The 18,322-nt window shown below is 38.9% G+C and overlaps 1 protein-coding gene across 1 annotated transcript in view; it reads right to left on the reverse strand.

The window, feature by feature from the left end:
• GMDS (GDP-mannose 4,6-dehydratase) overlaps positions 1–15,841 on the reverse strand; it is a gene marked incomplete at its 5' end in the record, with an annotated part of 352,873 nt that extends 337,032 nt beyond the window's left edge. Inside the window, 3 exons of the mRNA XM_017738583.1 lie at positions 8,390–8,499; positions 11,972–12,059; positions 15,791–15,841. Of these exons, the coding sequence (XP_017594072.1) occupies positions 8,390–8,499; positions 11,972–12,059; positions 15,791–15,841 (249 nt within the window). The remainder of the gene's footprint in view (positions 1–8,389; positions 8,500–11,971; positions 12,060–15,790) is intronic.
• Between the last annotated feature and the right edge of the window lie 2,481 nt (positions 15,842–18,322).

Raw genomic sequence — 18,322 nt, forward strand, 5'->3', positions numbered from 1 at the left:
TAAGAATGCTGACATTTAAGTAAACCTTACCAAAGAATGCTTGCCTGATTGAGGACTGACATTTCCTTTCTCTAACTCACTTAACTAAAAAATAGGCTTTCTGGCCAACTCCTACAGTACCCCAAGGCAGCTGTATATCACTTTCAGTTGCAACTTGTGAATACTTTCTTTTTCTTTCTGTCTCTTTATTTTGACATGCATATTATGTTAGCTGATTTCAATCATGTTGCATGAGTGGATGACATACCTTAAAAGATTAAGTTTTGCCACCTGGGACTACTCCAGAAATTCAGTACTTTATAGCATCTCATACCCTTCTTCGTCCTCTATGCGCCTGCACTATCAATAGTAGCTTTCTTCCCTATTTTATGCCTAATGACAAGTCTTTCAAGGCTGCAGTTGATACAAGTCAGCTTGAAGTGTCATTCCCCCCCATTCCCATTACAGGATGGAGCTGCTGCATTGTGTACAACTCTCTGCTGCCATCTATTTGACACAAGAAATACAACGCTGTGAATGCCACAGCTGGTTTTGCCTTCCCTTTCCCCCACCTTTCTCTTCCCTTGCAGCAGCTGTTAGAAGAAAACTCTCAGGGAAGTTTTTGATCACTCCTCCCTGCTCATGCCCAGAAGCAGAAACCACTTTTGCACTAAAAAAAAAGTAGCTACAATAACAGCAGAGATTTGATTATTGCAAACAAAAGTAGAATTTTATGATATACCACTCTTTTCTAAAAAGGGAATCCAAATTAACAAACTTCCATTTATAGGCCAGCTCTAAATAAAGTCTGCTTTAAAGCAATTATTTTAAAATTTTCAATTTAATTATGTAGCAGCAGAGCTCCCAGGGAGCTTGATTTCTGCAGGTATCCAGACTTAACGGGGGCCATGGTGCTGAACGAACATGGATTCACCAGCTGTCCCCCTTCACTACACCAGACTTAAAATTCAGAAGTCAGTTAGGAAATCAAATCACAGAGCCTCAAAGCAGAAACCACACACAAAGCATGAGATGAAGGAGGTGGTACTTTATCCGTCATCAGGGTCACAAAGATAAACACCACTTCATTCATCACAGCATTCAGCCTGCTTTGTATGTGACTGCACAACACAAGAACAGCAGCTGAAAAAGGTCCCCAGCTTGCATTCGTGAAATATCATGCAAGAGACACCCGCTGAAGCCGCAAAAAACCTCTAAAGGAATCCATAATCTTCAGTTACAGATCCACGACAGTGTACATTCTGCTCTTTAATTACTAAACCATACGGAAAAGTCCTGTCTCAGGGCTCAGTCTGGTCCTTTTCACATCCCTGATTAAGTACTACTTTTTTTTTTACATGGTTGCTTTCCCAATACACTTAAGTAACATATTTGTAGGAATGTGGTTCAGCATTTACCCTGGAAATGATTCACAAGATAAAACAGCAAAATGAAACACTAAAAAAGCGCAAACTTAGCAAGCTTTTCACACAAATTATAAATAATGTCACCGTGATTCAAAAAAGCATATGAACTCTTGTGCATTTTTCTATAGAGAGGGAAAGAACACCTTAGCTCAGAGCAAGAGTAGGGAGAAAAGGAGGGGCTTTGTTGCTGTAGGGAGGGTGCAGATAAGGAGAAAATGAGAGATGTGGAATAGGAGGGCACAGAGGCAATACCAGCCAGCAGCAGAAGTTATGAGAATTCTTCTGTAGTATTAAAATATACCCATAAACATAATGCCTTAATTTTCCAATTGGTATTAACATAAATAGCACTTGGTTTGGGGAGCAATTTGTTAATGCTTGTATTTACTAATAAATCCTAGTACCACTGAGTGCATTATTCCATTGTTCTTTTTATGTATTCATAACATTTGCAGCCATAATACATATAGTTACCTATTAAAGTTAATCTGTTTAATAAAATTAATAGTTGCATTAAGTTCTTTACTAACACTTGGTTTTAAATCTATTTAGTCTGACAATACAAGCTGCAATTACCAGATTGTGTAAAGTTGCCATAAATATTTAGTGGACCAAGTGAAGAGACATATATAATTCCAATTGTTAACTATTACTAGAATTACCTTTCCTTCCAGGCCACACAGAATCTGTTCGAACAGGTACTGCACATATTATACTAAAAACATTCCCCAAAATATTTTAAGTGTAAAGCTACCTAAAACCCAACCACTCAAAAGGAATTAGATTACTTAAAGAGTTTAAGGTGCACACAGCAAAACAACACATATAAGAATTTGAAAGAATCACTCAAGAGGCTTATTCTGCCCTCTGGTGCACTCCATCCCACAAGGACACAGCATCCTGCACAAAACCCAGGAAAGTATCTGAACAACCCCAACACTCTGAAGTTAAAGCAGTTAAAAGGGTGTGCTGAAATAAATTAAGACAGTTCGGCACCCTGCAAGAAAATACCCTGTATAATACCAGCATGAGCAAAAGCACCGAAACACTCTGCAGGATAGAAGGTAGCCCAGCTAGTTTTTATTCCTCTATATTGACAGCACAGAGCCTAACTGTCCTGCCTCAGGACCAGGACCCCATCATCTAAACCCCTGTGCAAATACAGTATTTGCTGGTTAATAGAACAATTTTCCAGCGAGGTTGTGCTCACAAGGCTGGTGTTACGAGCTGCCACCACCAGTAACCAGATGACAGGAGACTGACAGGCACCCGAGCACACCACAGAACGTGGGGCCACAGGCCCACGCAGGGGTCCTACGCTAATCAGAGGCACCCTCGGGCAGTAGGCTCCATAAATATAGCCTGATAACAAAAATCAGGTTTGGAAACTCAGTGTTTGGCTAACAAATTGAACAGCCATACATGCTAAAATAGAAGCAATTTGATATCATATTGAGACAATAAAATATTCTATAAAGCATAGCTGTAAAATTCTCTAATGGCATGAAATTAAGGTCTGTTAGGCGTATTTTTTCCTGTGAATAAGTTGTACTACATTTCTACAGAGTATTGCTAATATTCTTTAAAATTAACTAGACTAGATCTTGTTACAATGAACAGCCAAAATTCTTGTTCTATAAAACATACAAAAAATCCATTCATTTTCTCAGAAGCTGTGAGCTTCTGTGACATTCATAAGTTTAAAACCCATGCTATAACATAACAGCATACTGAATGATAAGAACCACAAGGTACAGTACATAAACCATGAATTATGCAAGCTGTAATGAACAACTATAAGCTTTGTTACTAATGCAATACTGGCAAAGCTTTACAATTAAATGCTTGAACTATTTAGCCTCCAGTTTCATATAAGCAGTAGTGTATTAAATAATAAAAAAAGAAAAATTTAAGAAGTCTAAATGCCCAACAACAACAAACACCATTCTTTGCCATCAGAAAGCATTGCAGGATCAGAACCAAACTGCGTACATACAGTTAGCACATAAAAACAGAAGTAGCATCATTAAGATTTACTTGTTAATGATATTCATGTGTGATAAAAAAAAATCCACCCAACAAATTAGAGGAGCGTTCCTGTTTAACACATGGACCACATTATCAAAACCCATCTCCAGGGCAAAAAGAATTATTTTCAGAATTAATCTGTCAAATAGACAATGACAGCTATCAGAAGAAGCTGTTTAGCTTCAGTGTTACTGAGATACCTGAAGCTAAGGAAAAACAAATTGAAGTGTTTCCAGCTTTAATAGAGAACTGTTCTGTAAGAAGGTCACATTCCCAAACCTGGCTATTGAACAGCATGAGGACAGACTTTGAAAGGATCCCAGAACTCTGCATCCAGACTTCAGTACTCAGTTCCATGCTGTTATTTAATGCCTTGACTTTGTTCATAGCTAAGCAGTCACTGTACATGTGCAGTGATAATGTCTTCATGTGAGACTGCCTCAGTGTTTCAGCTACACTATCTGCAGGGTTAGAAAAGTGATGGGGGAAGAGTACTGCCCCTACAACATCACTGATAAAACCTGCAGGAGAGAGTGAGCAATATATATTTTTAATTAGCAGATTCACTTGTGTACTAAACAGGAGGATGCCCGTTTCCACGCCATGTTCCAAACACTGCTTTTTTTACTATAAAGTTGCACAGCACCATCTCCCCCCAGCAATTATCACAGCCACAATTACAGCTACAGGAAGAAGCATCCCATAAAAGACTGTGATAGGAAATGAAAAAGATGACCTGTTTCCCTTATGGTTCATATTCCTCAGACCACGAGGAGTCTGGGGATGCAAACAGTCTTTACAATGTTACATAGTAGTAGATAAGGCTTTCTTCAGATAATCTAAGAAAGCTCGTACTCATATATCCTGGTCCTCATGGGTGAATTTCACCATCCTGGTATCTGTTGTGGGAACAACACAGGAAGTGCAAGCCAGAAGGTTTCTGGAGGGTATTGATAACCTGACGTGGGTGACTCAACAGCTCACAAGGGGAATGCTATGAACAGAAAATTACAGTCAAGGAAGAACTGGTCAGGGTAGTCTTAGCCCACAAAAGGCTGAAAGACTGGAGCATCTGTCATAGGAGGAGAAGCTGAAAGAGCTGGGGTTGTTTAGCCTGAAGAAGGCTCAGAGGGTGATCTCCCTGATGTGTCACCTGATGAGTGGGATGGGGAAGGATGACTGAGACAGACTCTTCTCAGTGGTATTCAGTGACAGGAGGTGAGGCAATGGTCAGAAATTGAAATACAGGAAACGTGCCATTTAAAAATATGAAAAAATTTGTGGTGGCGTGTGCTGGATTTTTACTGCAAGAGTGAAGAAACTGCACAGGTGAGGAAATAGGTTGCTCAGGAGGGTGGTGGAATCTCCATCCTACTTAACACTTGACTGGGCAAAGTTCTTTGTAACCTGCTCTAGATGACTCCACTTTGAGTAATGGGGCTGGACTAGGCAGACTCCAGATGTCCCTTCCAAAATTCAACCATTCCACAACTCTGTTGAAATTATATGATGTAAACTTTTGCTTGTGTACTTCAAGTTTCCCCTCTCAGTAGACACCCCACTTTCCCACCAACCAGCATGCAAGCTACAACTTCAGGATGGAGTAAGAGACAAGGGTGAGCACAGACTTTTGCATAAGTTGGAATTTTCCTCCCTGGGCTCTGAAGACCTATGCACTACACCTAAACTGGACCAGGCTATTTAATACGTGTCTACTAGGACAGCAATAGCCATAAAACCAGTCAACATTTAACTGTTCAGATGCTGAAAAAGTTTCACGTGCTAAAAGCAAGGTATCTTTTACTAAGGTTATACTGCCTTTTGGATTTAGGAATTTGTCAAAAAATACTTGCCAGCTTCACCAGTTCAATACAACTCAAAACAAATAAGCAAAATTTTAGAGTGCAGTCAAACACTGATGAGATTATCTGTCCTTCAAGAAAAAATAGTTACAACTTTATATCTGTGTTTGTGCCTCCTCTGAAAGACTGTGCAAGAAGAGACATTTATATCATTTTAGACAACCTACATTTGGATAATTGATTTTGAAGACATATCAACGGAGGGATATGAATATACAGTTATGGATAACAGAATTTGAATTAAGCCATCTGCATGCTACTATATACAATGACAGATAATTATTTAGAATCGATATACTGTAAACTCCCATAAAACCAAATTAAATGAAAAACAAAACATGGTCAGTTCACCAGATTCCCAAAGAACTAAAATTCAAAGCAGGAGCACATATAAAGACTGGATAGAGAAAATGAGGCTGAACTGTTTATTTAGTAACCATGAAGTGAATGTGCTACTGTTTTCTGACCATCCCATGGTGAAGCCACGGTGCAGAGAGCTAATCCCTGTTTCTCACCAAAACAGACAGGAATGCACACTGGATAATTTGTTCCTACTGATGATATCATTCTGTGAAGTTTACTGTTTTTAATAAGGAACAAGTTTCAGTCTTCTCTCACTTTCTCCCATGTACAAGATCAGATCAGCCTCTCAGTGACCTACTTTATGAGTCACAGTCCTCACTATTTATGATTCAGAAAAACGTCTTCTCTGACAGTATTTCCCAGACTACTGTGGGTTCATTCCAAGAACCAATTTCATCTTCATTGGTTTCCTACAGGAAACCAGATCAACTTCCTATGATTTTATTTTCCTTCATTTCGGCATGGCCTACATAAACTAACTGGAAGTGAGAGTGATAGAAAACTTTATTCTGCACAAACACAAGCCAATACAAACACCACCAAAAAAATCCTGAAGACGTCACCAGTTCAAAGTGACCAGAATGTGAAGCAAGCTAAGATTAGAAGTTCTTCTCCCTCCTTCTCCAAACACGATGCACACAAGCAAACCCAGTAAGTTTATATAACCACAGTTTAATGCTAACAGCTGTTCAGGTCTCTGGTGACGACATTCACCTGAACAGATGGTCAAGTTCTACTCCCTCTTTCAACACTGGGAATTGTTTTAAAATGGTAAACTCTGTTGGACTGTTTGTAAGTTCTGCCAATAACACAGTCAAGGCCCCCAGCCACCTCAGTCAACAGACTCGGGGTGCCTACCTTCTCTCCTCAACTGCAACAACAGAAGTACTACTGGAGATGCTAGGAAGCAAGCACACCTTGAAGAAGTTCATCTAGACTTCCAGTGGGACTGCTAACATTGCCTAAGCATCAGCCTGCTGCATCCAGGCCAGCTTCTAATAGAGCCATTTTCATTGTCCTCCGGGACACATTAGATTTCCAAAAGCCAAGTCTCAGTGCCAGATCTGCATTGGCTCAGAATCACAGAATAGTTTGAGCTGGAAGAGACCTAGAAGGTCCAACTCTTAAGTGAATCGCCCATATGGGAATCAAACCCACAACCTTGGCATTATTAGCCCCATGCTCTAACCGAGCTAATCATGCAGTGAGGCATTTGGGGAATAATCCTTCCCATATCCCATGGCAGAATCATCCAAAAATCTATAGCAGCAGCAGCACCAGCACCACTATTATACCCCTTCCTTCCTGCCCTCCCAATGCTGCCACCAAGCTGTTGCAGCTGGAGCAGGCATCTGGAGACAGATGATGCTAGCATGGTACTAACATTCTAGTCCCAAACTAAGTGGGACAAGTAATTTCCACAGAGATTGATATACAGTGAATCAATTCAAGAAAAGGGATGCTGGGACACCTAGCTGTGGACTGAAAATACCCAGCATAGTTTGCTGGCTCAGATTTCTCTCTGCAAAGCAGCAGTTCAGTTATCTTCTGGACCATCTTCTGCCCCTAGACTCATACAGCCCTGCTGTTATACTGCAGTATGTGAGCTAATAAACCAGACCCATGTTTAGCATAGATAATTCAATCATGTAAGCAAATTAAAAGCAATATCATTTTCATTTCATGCCGGTATTCCGCTCTGTGTGTCGTCAATAAGTGCAGTCTTCCAATGGGATTTCCTCCTGCTGCGTTTCAAGGCTTACAGAGTGATAGGAGCAACACGCTGCTTTTGTGGCAAGGCCTACTTAGAAAACTAAAGCCAAACTGATTCTCATGAGGCTCAAATGAAAGCTCACTTCTTACCTCAGAGAGGCCAGGGAATATTATCACTTTAGAATGCTTACACGTTGCAAACAGTAAGGACAGGACATATGACTGATGCACAATTTATTTCAATGACAATTTGCTACCTGAACATCAGCTTCAGTTTGTAATCATGCAGTATGAATGAGGAATAAATAGTGGTCACTTGGTAGTAAACTGACCTTTTAAAGCAATGTAGCTTAATAAATGTAAACCACAAAGTTATTGCCTCTACTATTCATTTTCTATCCTTTTGATGCAGCAGTACTTGCCAGGGTCAAATTACTAGTTTTTAATGAGCTCTTTTTATTCCAGTTTTTCTAACTTGATTTTTGTAATCAAAATCCCAAAAGTGTTGTAATACTGCAAGTAGTAGCAGAGCTGTTTTCCCTGTTTGTAGGTCAATATTTCAAAGAATATTGCCTGCATGAGAACTGGTATAGGCAAAGCCTTTCTAGAAGTGATGCATTCTGATAAATGTATTGATATTAAACAAACCAAATAATGTTGTTTTAAGTACTGCTTGGCCTGCACTGCATAATTTCTCAGCTAGGACTGATCAGCAGCAAAGCCTACAGCAAAAGTTGTTTCACGTGACAGAAAAACCAGATTTTTAAACGTGGATTTTGTTCACAATGGCAGTTTAAACTTTTTTATTCTGACATCTTAATATATATTCAGTAGCAAACTCATGCAGTAATTTAGCACCACAGCAAACATTACTATTGTGACTGAAGGCAGTGTTTACCTGGTGAAGTTAACAGTTGTTAAAATGGCTATAAATGCTGCAGTCTAAAGTAATCAAGGTAATATACCAACACCACCACCACACATTCAGAATTCTCAGTGCTAGAGGAGGTTACTCACCTTGACATGGCTCTGAGCTCCCAGGTTGTAAATCTCAGAGGGTTTGACTTCATTAATGATCTTCACCAGGCAGGTGCTGTCTGTGAGATCCCCATAGTGCAGCTTCATGTCTTCAGAGTTCAAGAACACAGAGTTAATACACTTTAATCTCTAGACATTCTTGGTCCATGTCCTATTTCAGGTTAAGGTCTGAATAAATATTTATTGGAAAAAGTCAAGAGATCACTAGCTAAACTTGGTTTTGCTTGGTTTTTTTTCCTCTGCTTTAAGCACAAAATACATTTCCCCATAGGAGTAATGAATACTATTTCAGATTCTTTTTTCAACAGTCTTATTTATCTAGCAACACTTGTATCATTTGTTTAATAGCTTACACTTCATTTTCCCAGGTTGTATAAATAAGTTAAATGTCAGATACAGAATTCCAGTCACAAAAATAGGGCATTTTTTAGTTTGGGCTTCTAATCTTTCACTCAAAAATGTTTTAATAACTTCTTAAGCATCAATGGCTTTCTTCTCCTTCCCAAAACGTTGCACACGTTTTAGTTTCTCACTGTAATTTCACAACACAACAAAAATGTGTAAGGTACTTACTAGATGAACACTTAGATAACATTACAATACAACCTGCTGCTTTTGTTACTACTGTTTTTCCAATTAAAAAAATACAGATACACACTGGAAGGGAATTTAAGAGAACAATTTAACTGTCAATGAAACATGCTTTGTGATACTACACATCAAAATACCACAATTGGTTAGATGCAGATGTTATTTATTCTTTCCTGACTTCAGTTTCTTTCTAATTTGTGTGTAAAAAAGTAGGTAAGAGCATGAAACAAGCTTCTGTCAAAATTTAAAGAGCAAATTGCAATGATTTATCAAGTTGTCCTTGTTTTCAGACCCTGATCTGTCAAGAAGATGCTGCAAAAGTGAAATTCCCAACACAGATCTTTTTCCTTTTATTTAAAAAAAAAATTTAAAAAATCAAACAACCACACTGCTATTCACAGATCTTTCCAATAAAAAGTCATAACTATTAATGAATTATCTGTTTACATTTACTTGCTATATTTCTATAGATTTTCATTTGATGTTTATGACCTTAATAACTTTTTTTTTTTGTCCTGAAATACCAGGTTTATTACAAGAGATATGAATCCACAGTAGATTTTTTAACTGCTGTTGAGATATGTGAACTGTTATTATTTATCCTGGTTTAGGTTTTTCTTTTTTTTTTTTTTTTTAACAGTATAAAACAGCAAGGAAGTTAACAGATCATGCAGTTCTCAGATGTTCAGTCCTGTACGTTCCCACAAAACATGTGCATGAGGTTCTTCATGTTGATAAAGTAATACAGCCATGGTATATTCTTGAAATTTGTTTTCACATCCACATCACTTGCAAAGGACATTCTGAAGAGACTTCAGACCCAGCTGAAGTTTGGCTAACAGGTAATGCTAGGCAGAAAAGAGATGCCAGAGCCCATGTTCCTCTTCCTACACCAATGACATGCAGTCCTGCCACCACCCCCAGGCCAGAGAGCAGTTTCAGAGCTTCCCAGGGGAAGGTGGCCTGCCAGCTAGGCTGACCGAGGCAACAGGGACACCAGCCCACTATTACCATAAATTTAATGCTCTCAAGGGAAGTGATTATTTTGGTCCACCACCAAGTCTTCAAAGCTTCTGGCCCAAATGGCCTTTCTGAAGGGGAGAAGGGAATGAAGCTATGTTCACTTCCTGACCCATGGGAAAGAGGTCTTTCAAGAGTGAAAGGCTAAGTGGAAAGACTTACTAGAAATGGGGTTTATTTGGTGCACAGATTTATAAACACAGATCAAATGTCAGAACCTTTGGGGTTTAGTAATATTATCCAATCTAAGAAAGTCCTTAGCAAGCAACAGCTGGAGGGTTTGCTTTAGGATACACCTTGTCTTCCTTCCTGTGCTCCCTACTTTTTTCATACAAAGAGGTTCACTGTCTATGAAGAGCACCATCTTGCAACACGCGATCGATTCCTCACGGGAAAAACACAAATGGCAAAGATAAAATTAGGGTTTGCTCACATCAACCACTATTGCTTCTTTGCTTCCTCCAGTACTGCCTGGAAACCCATTGTTTCCAAACAGTTTCCATGGAGCAGCCTTTCCTGAGATTCCAAGTCCAATTCCTTCTCCTCCTCCCATTCATATGGCTGCATTCTTCAGTTAAAGGAAAATGAGATAAGTGGGGAAAAAAATTAACATCTGCTTTCTCTTTTCTTCCTTCCATCCCTTTCCTTAAATGTTTGTATATACATTTATTGTGATCTACATTGTCTTCTCAAATCACTTTTCATATTCACAAGATGGTCCTCACAATGCACAGGTTCCTGTTTGATTTCATTTTCTTCATTCTACCTTGTAAGCCAAGAATGCAAGTCATGGGAAACAGTTCTTACATTGTTCTTGACAGAAAAACAGGTTTCAGTATTCTTAGCAAAGATATTTTGTTCAATTCTACCCCTCTATTAATCAGATATTTTAATGAGCAATGTAGAGTAAGTAGCAACTAATCAGAGCAATACCATGTCAAAAATGAAGCATTAAAAAAAAAAAATTACAAGCAAAGATCAAGTGAAATCTGTAATTTGCATTACATATGAAACCTGATTAAATTAGGCTCTGTTTAAACATGGTGTGAAGCAGACTTCAAAAACACCACTTATTTACACCATGGAGGTATTTGTTGTTAACAATACCTTAAACTGGATTATTTAGGACAGCATCAGTTTGCACAACTCTACAAAATAGACATAGCATGGAGAACTATATGCTTGTTAATGTGCTCAATCCTTCTGCTGAACTGGAGCCATCTAACATTTGAGCTGTTTCTCACTAAGGGAGCAGTTAATTTCCTTTAAGATAAAATAAACATTTGCCATGTGTACCCTAAAGGTAATAATTCCAACTTTCCAAATTATCCTTGGTAACAGAGAACAAAGTAAATTTTGGCAAGGTTCCAAGAGCAGAGACTTTCCATCAGGAAAAGCAGGTATTCCCTTCCTTGGGTGCAGAAATTCTGAGGGAAGATTCATTCTTCCTGTCATCATTAAGAGCTGATCATGTCTTATTCATGCTCTCACTCAGGCTGTTTCCAAACCTTCACCTCCATCAGACACCATGGAGCTCATGAGGAAACACAAATGGATTACTCAAGACAACTGCCTCCAAAAAACCCATGTTTTACTATTCTAATATCTCAGTATTTTTAGCCTCACATAGCATTTTGCAGCCATTTTCTAACTGTTACTGCCCAGCTATGTCTGAACTCTGGCACCATTTCTACACAGCACAAAGTGCTTTCCTGGGTCCCTCTCATATTTTCCACTCTTCAAAACTCAAACAAAGAAGAGTATCCATATTTCATGCCACACCTTCTTCAGAGAAGAACAGTCACTTTTCTTTCCGAGATAGAGCAACTAGATAACTCTAGCAGAAGAAAACCTGATTCCCTTCATGTTCCCAGGGATCTTTCTCCACCAAAAACACAGCACAGGCTAAATATAACATATACCACCTTAAATATAAAAGCAAAGTCTTACTTCCTTCAATGTGAGCTTGTGGGTTCTTATAGAGATGTTCAATCCGGCCTGTATTAAAAGAACTAGACCGACGAACGATGCCGTGCACCTAGGGATTGAACAAGGAAAAATACAAAAGTGCTAAGCATCAAGAGGAAAGCACTCACTACCATCACTCAAAATTTTCATGTACATAAGCCTAACCCTTTTATCATATAATCAGAGCTCATCTCTATTCCTAAAGATGGACAGTTATCCAATTCACAAACATAATACTGGGAGATGAGGTCAGGTGCTGTCATATTTACTTTAGCACCCTTGAGTGGTTTCCCTTTCTCCCTTGTTGACACCAGTAGCAGCCCAAATATCACATACAGTACAGACGGCACACTGAATTGCCCCAGAGCACCATCCCCTAGTTAGTGAGACTTGACAACATTACTGGAGTTGAAGAAGCAATGTGTGAATGCCAAGAAAACCAGTGCTCCCTGGTTGTAGAGAAGTCCTTCTGCAGGCAGAGACAGGCACAGAAAAAGCAGCAGCAGGAGATGGGGCTATGGAAAGGACAGAACGGGCAGAGTGGAGAGAAGGGGAGAAAGAAGGGAGACAAGGGAAAGAAGGAGCAGCAGCTGCAAGGCCCAAATGTATTTTAAAAATGAGCTGTCATTCACTTTCTGGGGTGTTGGAAGAACAGCCAGAACAGTCAGTGCTGTTTTGTGGACCTCATGAGTCACTGTTCTCCAGTGGGTTACAAGAGACACAGACAAGCCTAAGGCTGAAACCCAGCTTGGGAATTTCCTTTAGCCTGCCACGATAAATAAGCTGGTGAAAAAAGCTACACTGGTTCTGACTAACATTAAAGAAAAGAGTGTTTGTGCCTAATACATTAGAGAAATTGTTCGAACACTGCCCCTGTTTCCTCCTGCCCTGTAAGACAGCCTGACGATGCCTGCTGCCAAAATTCATGTTAGCTTTGGTTACCACCTACAGAAGTTGTGCTTGCACAAATGAAATCAAGCTTAAGTATCTGACCGTTCTCCACCTCTCCCTGGCTTTTATTTCTGAAAGTGATCCCTTATACTCTGATGCATCCTACACTTGGTTTGGTAAGGCCATTCCTTTACTCTCCCACTTGACGTTAATTTTTGAGAATATAGCAGCAGGAACAGGCAGTGTTCAGGGTTTTGGTTTAGTTTGGGGATTTTTGCTTTACAAACACAAGCTATGGTTAATGACAAAGAAAATGTTTTTCATTTCATCTTAAGTCCAAAATTTAACCACGTATAAAGGTGTACACGACTGCAGATTGGGACCAATTTGCTGATTTAAGAATGATGTTGTGGTGGCAAGATTTAAAAGAGCTCAATAACTTCATCTTTACAACTTACAAGTCAAATTTATGATGCCAATTTCCTTGTAGAAAATCTCTTGGGTGTCCTGTCACATTGCTTACCACATACCATGTTCTACAATTCAAACTAAACTTTCCAAAACTGAATAAAATATTTGCACTTTCAGGATCAATGAGGCACTGAGAAATGTGTCCCCCAAAAGAAATTTTCATCAAATAATGAATTTATGAAAATAAAACATGTAATTAAAAGCTCTATCAAAATATTTCTTTATAGATTCTGTGGATAATTTACAGGGACATGAAGCTTACAGAGAAACACTTTCAAAAAAAGACACTTTCTTAATAACTTCACTTTCACAAATGATGCTGAAAATATTTTGAGTACTCAAATGAACTACTATTTTGCCAGGTAAAATATCGGACTTTAGCAGTTTTAAAGTAACTAATTATTCTGACGGAAGCTAAGTGAGGTGCTCAACAATAGGGGATGCTTAGATTAAATATTATGAAAAAATTTCTTCATGGAAAGGGCTGTCAAGGACTGGAACAGGCTGCCCAGATAAGTAGTTGAGTGACCAGCCCTGTAGGTATTTAAGAGACAAGTAGATCTGGCATTTAGAGACATAGTTTAGTGGTGAACTTGGCAATGCTGGGTTAAGAGACGGACTGGATGATCTAGGAGGTCTTTTCCGATCTAAATGATCCCATAATTCTTCCAGCAAAATTAAATATTTTGGCTTAAAATTCTGATGAGAGACTTCTTGAGCACCCAGTTATCTATCTCTGAATCAAGTCATGCTGAAATTCATGTTCAACTGGACGGTTGACCAATAAGTCAAATCTTGCCAGCTCAAAAGCTTGATGAAAGATTGGACTTGCAAGAGCTTTATGTCTGCTAATGACAGTGATGCAAACGTTTGACCAACGAGATGGGCTAAGTGCAATCATCCCAGAACTTCAAAAGATTCAGAACAGACAAACCCAGAGAGCCTGTTAAATCCAGCAATAACAAGAAAACATGCAAACCCTGGCGGTTTTTTTCTTTTCTTTTTTTTCTTTTCTTTTCTCCCACTCCTTATTCTGGTATGCACATACAACAGCAAGAAAACCTGCCAAATGCTTAATCCATGACAGCAACGTTACCATAAGAAAACTGATGAAAGGTACCTTTGTCTGCATGGGACAGGTGAAATGCAAACTCTGTGACAAGCCAAAATGTGTGCAAACTGGTTAATCTAGTTAAGAATGTATCAGTGGGTTTTTCGCAACAGAGCCAGATCTTTAAACACATTGAAATTCACAAAAAAAAAAAAAAAAAAAAAAAAAAAAAAAAAAAAAAAAAAAAAAAAAAAAAAAGTCAAATGAAGCATCCCAGATAGGGAGGCAATCAGTTATCATATGTACAAATGGAATGGAGAAATAGTAAAAAAATAATCAATTTACAACACTGAAAAACCAACTTTCAATAAGCAAATCAATCATTAAAGCAAGAGAAAGGATGGAATAAGCAAGGCAAGATTAACCTGTACAAAAGTATGGAAAACACAGACTGTCTGAGAAGAGACTTCTCACTAAGCTATGAAGCAGTATTACAACAGAAGTAATAAAATTCAATATTAAAACAAGCCCTACCTTTTACTAAAACCCCAGAAAAGACTACATTGTGGGGAGATTAATTTGACCACCCCATTTCCTTCCATTATCATACATTTTGGAAGCATCTTTTATGACCAAGAAAGCAAATATTCTTACACTTATGCCCACATCAGTTCAAACCCATCAAATCATACCATAACAATAGCAACAATGTGATTGTTGTTTTGCTGGACCACAAGAAATGTGATTTTTGCCAAGGAAAATTATGCAGCAAGATGGAATCAGACTCCCCTTATTTCAAGTAAAAAGTAAGCAAAAATCACGTGCAAAGCAATAATTAATTAACCCAAGAGAAAATGTAGAAAGTAACCATACCAAAGTACAACTTGTTTGGGGTTTGTTGTTTGGTTTTTGCTTTAGGGTTTGTTTTTTTCTTTTTAAACAGAGAAAGCAAAATGCACGGTTTTCATTGCTGAAGTATAACTGCCAAAATAAAAGGGGCTTTACTGTGGAGAGAGAGAGAGTTGGGGAAAGAGAACAAACAAGAGATTCTTATTCCTTTATGTGGTATATTGCATCATAAATTATTCCCTAATTCCTTACAGTTTTGGCTCACACAGGTCGCTGCTTATCTGAGCTGGCGGGAAACATGCAAAGCAGCTGTACCCCGAGGAGAAGAGGGAATCCACCAGTGGACATTAGATGATAAATAGTACAATAACCTGGCATGATTACAGGCCATGCTGCACATTCCTCTCTGGAGTTTTGATTTGTTATCTAGGACTGGAGTGGAAAACATACACAGAGAAGGACAGAAGCAGAGGAAGCGGGCTGGAGCTGCAGCATCCAAACGACTCCATCAGCCTGTAGCCAGTCACCGAGTCACTCACCTCGTAGCCTTTTTCCAACAGGAACTCAGCCAAGTACGATCCATCCTGGGAAGAGTAAGATATAGGAAAATGTTAGAAACACATTGAATAGGCCTGGGAGATTTGGACCGCTTAAGATCTCAAAAGAGGGAAGAAAAAAACTCATAGTGAGTAGACTGGGTAACAAGCACATACTTTGATTTCTCCAGATTCATACACCAACCTAAAAATACTACAGACTCTCTTTAGTTAATGTTAGACTACGAAGCAGTATATTTTAAGATACTTGCTTACAAATGCTGGTTGAGAACTCCCATCTCTTGAATCTCTTCCCAAGTTCCATTATAAAGTGCCTGGGGATTATCTTTCCAAAATATCCTAACCACAGTCATTGAATTTGAACTATTTTGGAGATAGGGAAGGAAAAACATACCAAAAAAAATAGCACAAGCTTGGCATTCTCTGCAAACCAACGTGCCTCTGTAGCACCTTGTCATGCTGGCATCTCCCTTGCACAGACACTCCTTCCACAAAGCTTCTGAAGGCAGCAATAATTCTGCCTTGCCTGACCTACTGAGTTTTCAAAAAAATCCCTAGCACACCTTATATTTAAATTACAGAATAAAAGCCATTTTCATATTTTATATATATCACTGAAGGTTGAGAATTTGGGTCATTTAATTTCAGGGATTTTTCTTTTTCTTTTTTTCCTCCTTTGAAATCTTTGTCAAACTTAAATGATTAAGCTCCTCAAAAGCAAATACTTTAAAATACATGCTAGCACATGTTTTCCTGAACTAAGAGGATTTTCCTGGCATGACCATTGCCAGGATTACCAAAACCAATAAGTCATACTGTCTTTATAAATGTGTACACACCATCACAAACCCAGCAAAGTTTACCCCTCCAAAAGAGTTCTCACTAGCGGGTCAGTGAATATTACCCACACACAAAGTCTGCAGCTTTCACTGACTTCTTGAATTGGTTGTTCCTTTAATATGCAAATGTATTCCACCAGACCCAAATGACTTGCTACAAAAAGACCATAAAACAATGAGATGCCACCTATGCTTATAGGTTTAAACTGTTATGTGGATCTGTTCTGTCATGATCATGGCCAGAGATAGTTAAGAACAAAACTAAACAGATATCTCTCTGATCATCCCTTAAAAGCATGTTGCTCCAGAGAAAAACCTTTTTTTTTTACCTCAGTTTAAATGAACTTTTGTTGTCTCATAGACAGCCTAAGAAGAATAACACATTAAAGTAAGAAATTTTAGATGCACTAGGAGGCCCTACAGGAGCAGGGCTGCCAAGGGAAATTGCTTACTGCATTGATGGCAAAATCCTGGGGTACATGCATGCAAAATGGCACAGTACAGTGCACAAGGGGCACATTGCTCTATGTTTAAAACTGCAGCATTAGAAAAAGAATTACTTTATGGTATAAATGCTTCATAAAGTCTCACACAGTCTAGAAGAGGTTGAAACCAAGAAAGTGTCAGCTTATGTTCTTCTCCCACTACATGTACCTGTGTGTGTGCACAAATCTTTACAGGGCTAGAGCCCTGTAAAAGCCGTCACCAGTCTATGACACCAGTTAATTGGGAAAATAACAAACCACATACCATGGCTTCACTGCAAGAATATGCACATCAAATGATAATAACAAGATTCTACTGAAAGGATAAACTCAAACAATATTCAATGGAAACTCTGGAGAAACATGGGCACCAAGGGCGAGATGACAGTTACTTTTAATGCTTTTGTCATTTTTTTCATTAGCAATTCCTCCAGGATTTAGCAGAGAGGGGAAACTTCCTAGTTCTCCTTGGTTGCTCAGTCCACTGCAGCAAACAAATATAAATAAAATTAAGAAGGAGGTGAAAAAGTGGGAGACCCAGAGAGTGCAAAGGAGATGAAAAAAGAAAGGCTGTGATTACCTAGCAAGTTGATGGGAAACAGACTTAACTAAGATTGAACCCTGTCAATAAGGTCTTGTTCTTCTCACCCAGGCCATTGCTCAAAGTTTCCAGTCGCCCTGGAACATTTTGAACCAGCAGTGGCACTTGCTTCCTCTGTGCTTCCTTTCCAGGTCTATCAAGTGATAGGGCAGGGCTTTACAATGAGTGGGAAACAGGCAGCAAGTGTGAAAGCTCCTGCTTTCTGGCTCTGGCACAGCACAGCTGATTTACTGTCTGGTAATCGCACACAGTGCAGATCCGCGCTGTCCTGCGCTGCGATACCGTATCGCACATGGCCCCGGGGTTCACGTTTCCCTTCCTTTTCTTTTCAGTACAGCAGCCTGTCAGTGTGAATGGCAATCATAACAGTCATCAAAGACTCAAAGAGTTTGCAGCTGGTAAGGACAGCACAGTTTCCATCTTCTCCTAATGAGGTCAGGGAGTAAATATTAATAAATAAGCTCTGTAAAGTGGTTTAAAATTTTATCCATAGGAGACTGTATTACGCATATAAATTCTATTATCAAAGCTATTGATTTGCATTTATACTACAAATAGAGTCTTCAAGGTACAGGAATTCCTGAACCAG

The sequence above is a fragment of the Corvus brachyrhynchos genome, unplaced genomic scaffold (assembly GCF_000691975.1).
Source record: "Corvus brachyrhynchos isolate BGI_N302 unplaced genomic scaffold, ASM69197v1 scaffold237, whole genome shotgun sequence".
Classification (NCBI taxonomy): domain Eukaryota; kingdom Metazoa; phylum Chordata; class Aves; order Passeriformes; family Corvidae; genus Corvus; species Corvus brachyrhynchos.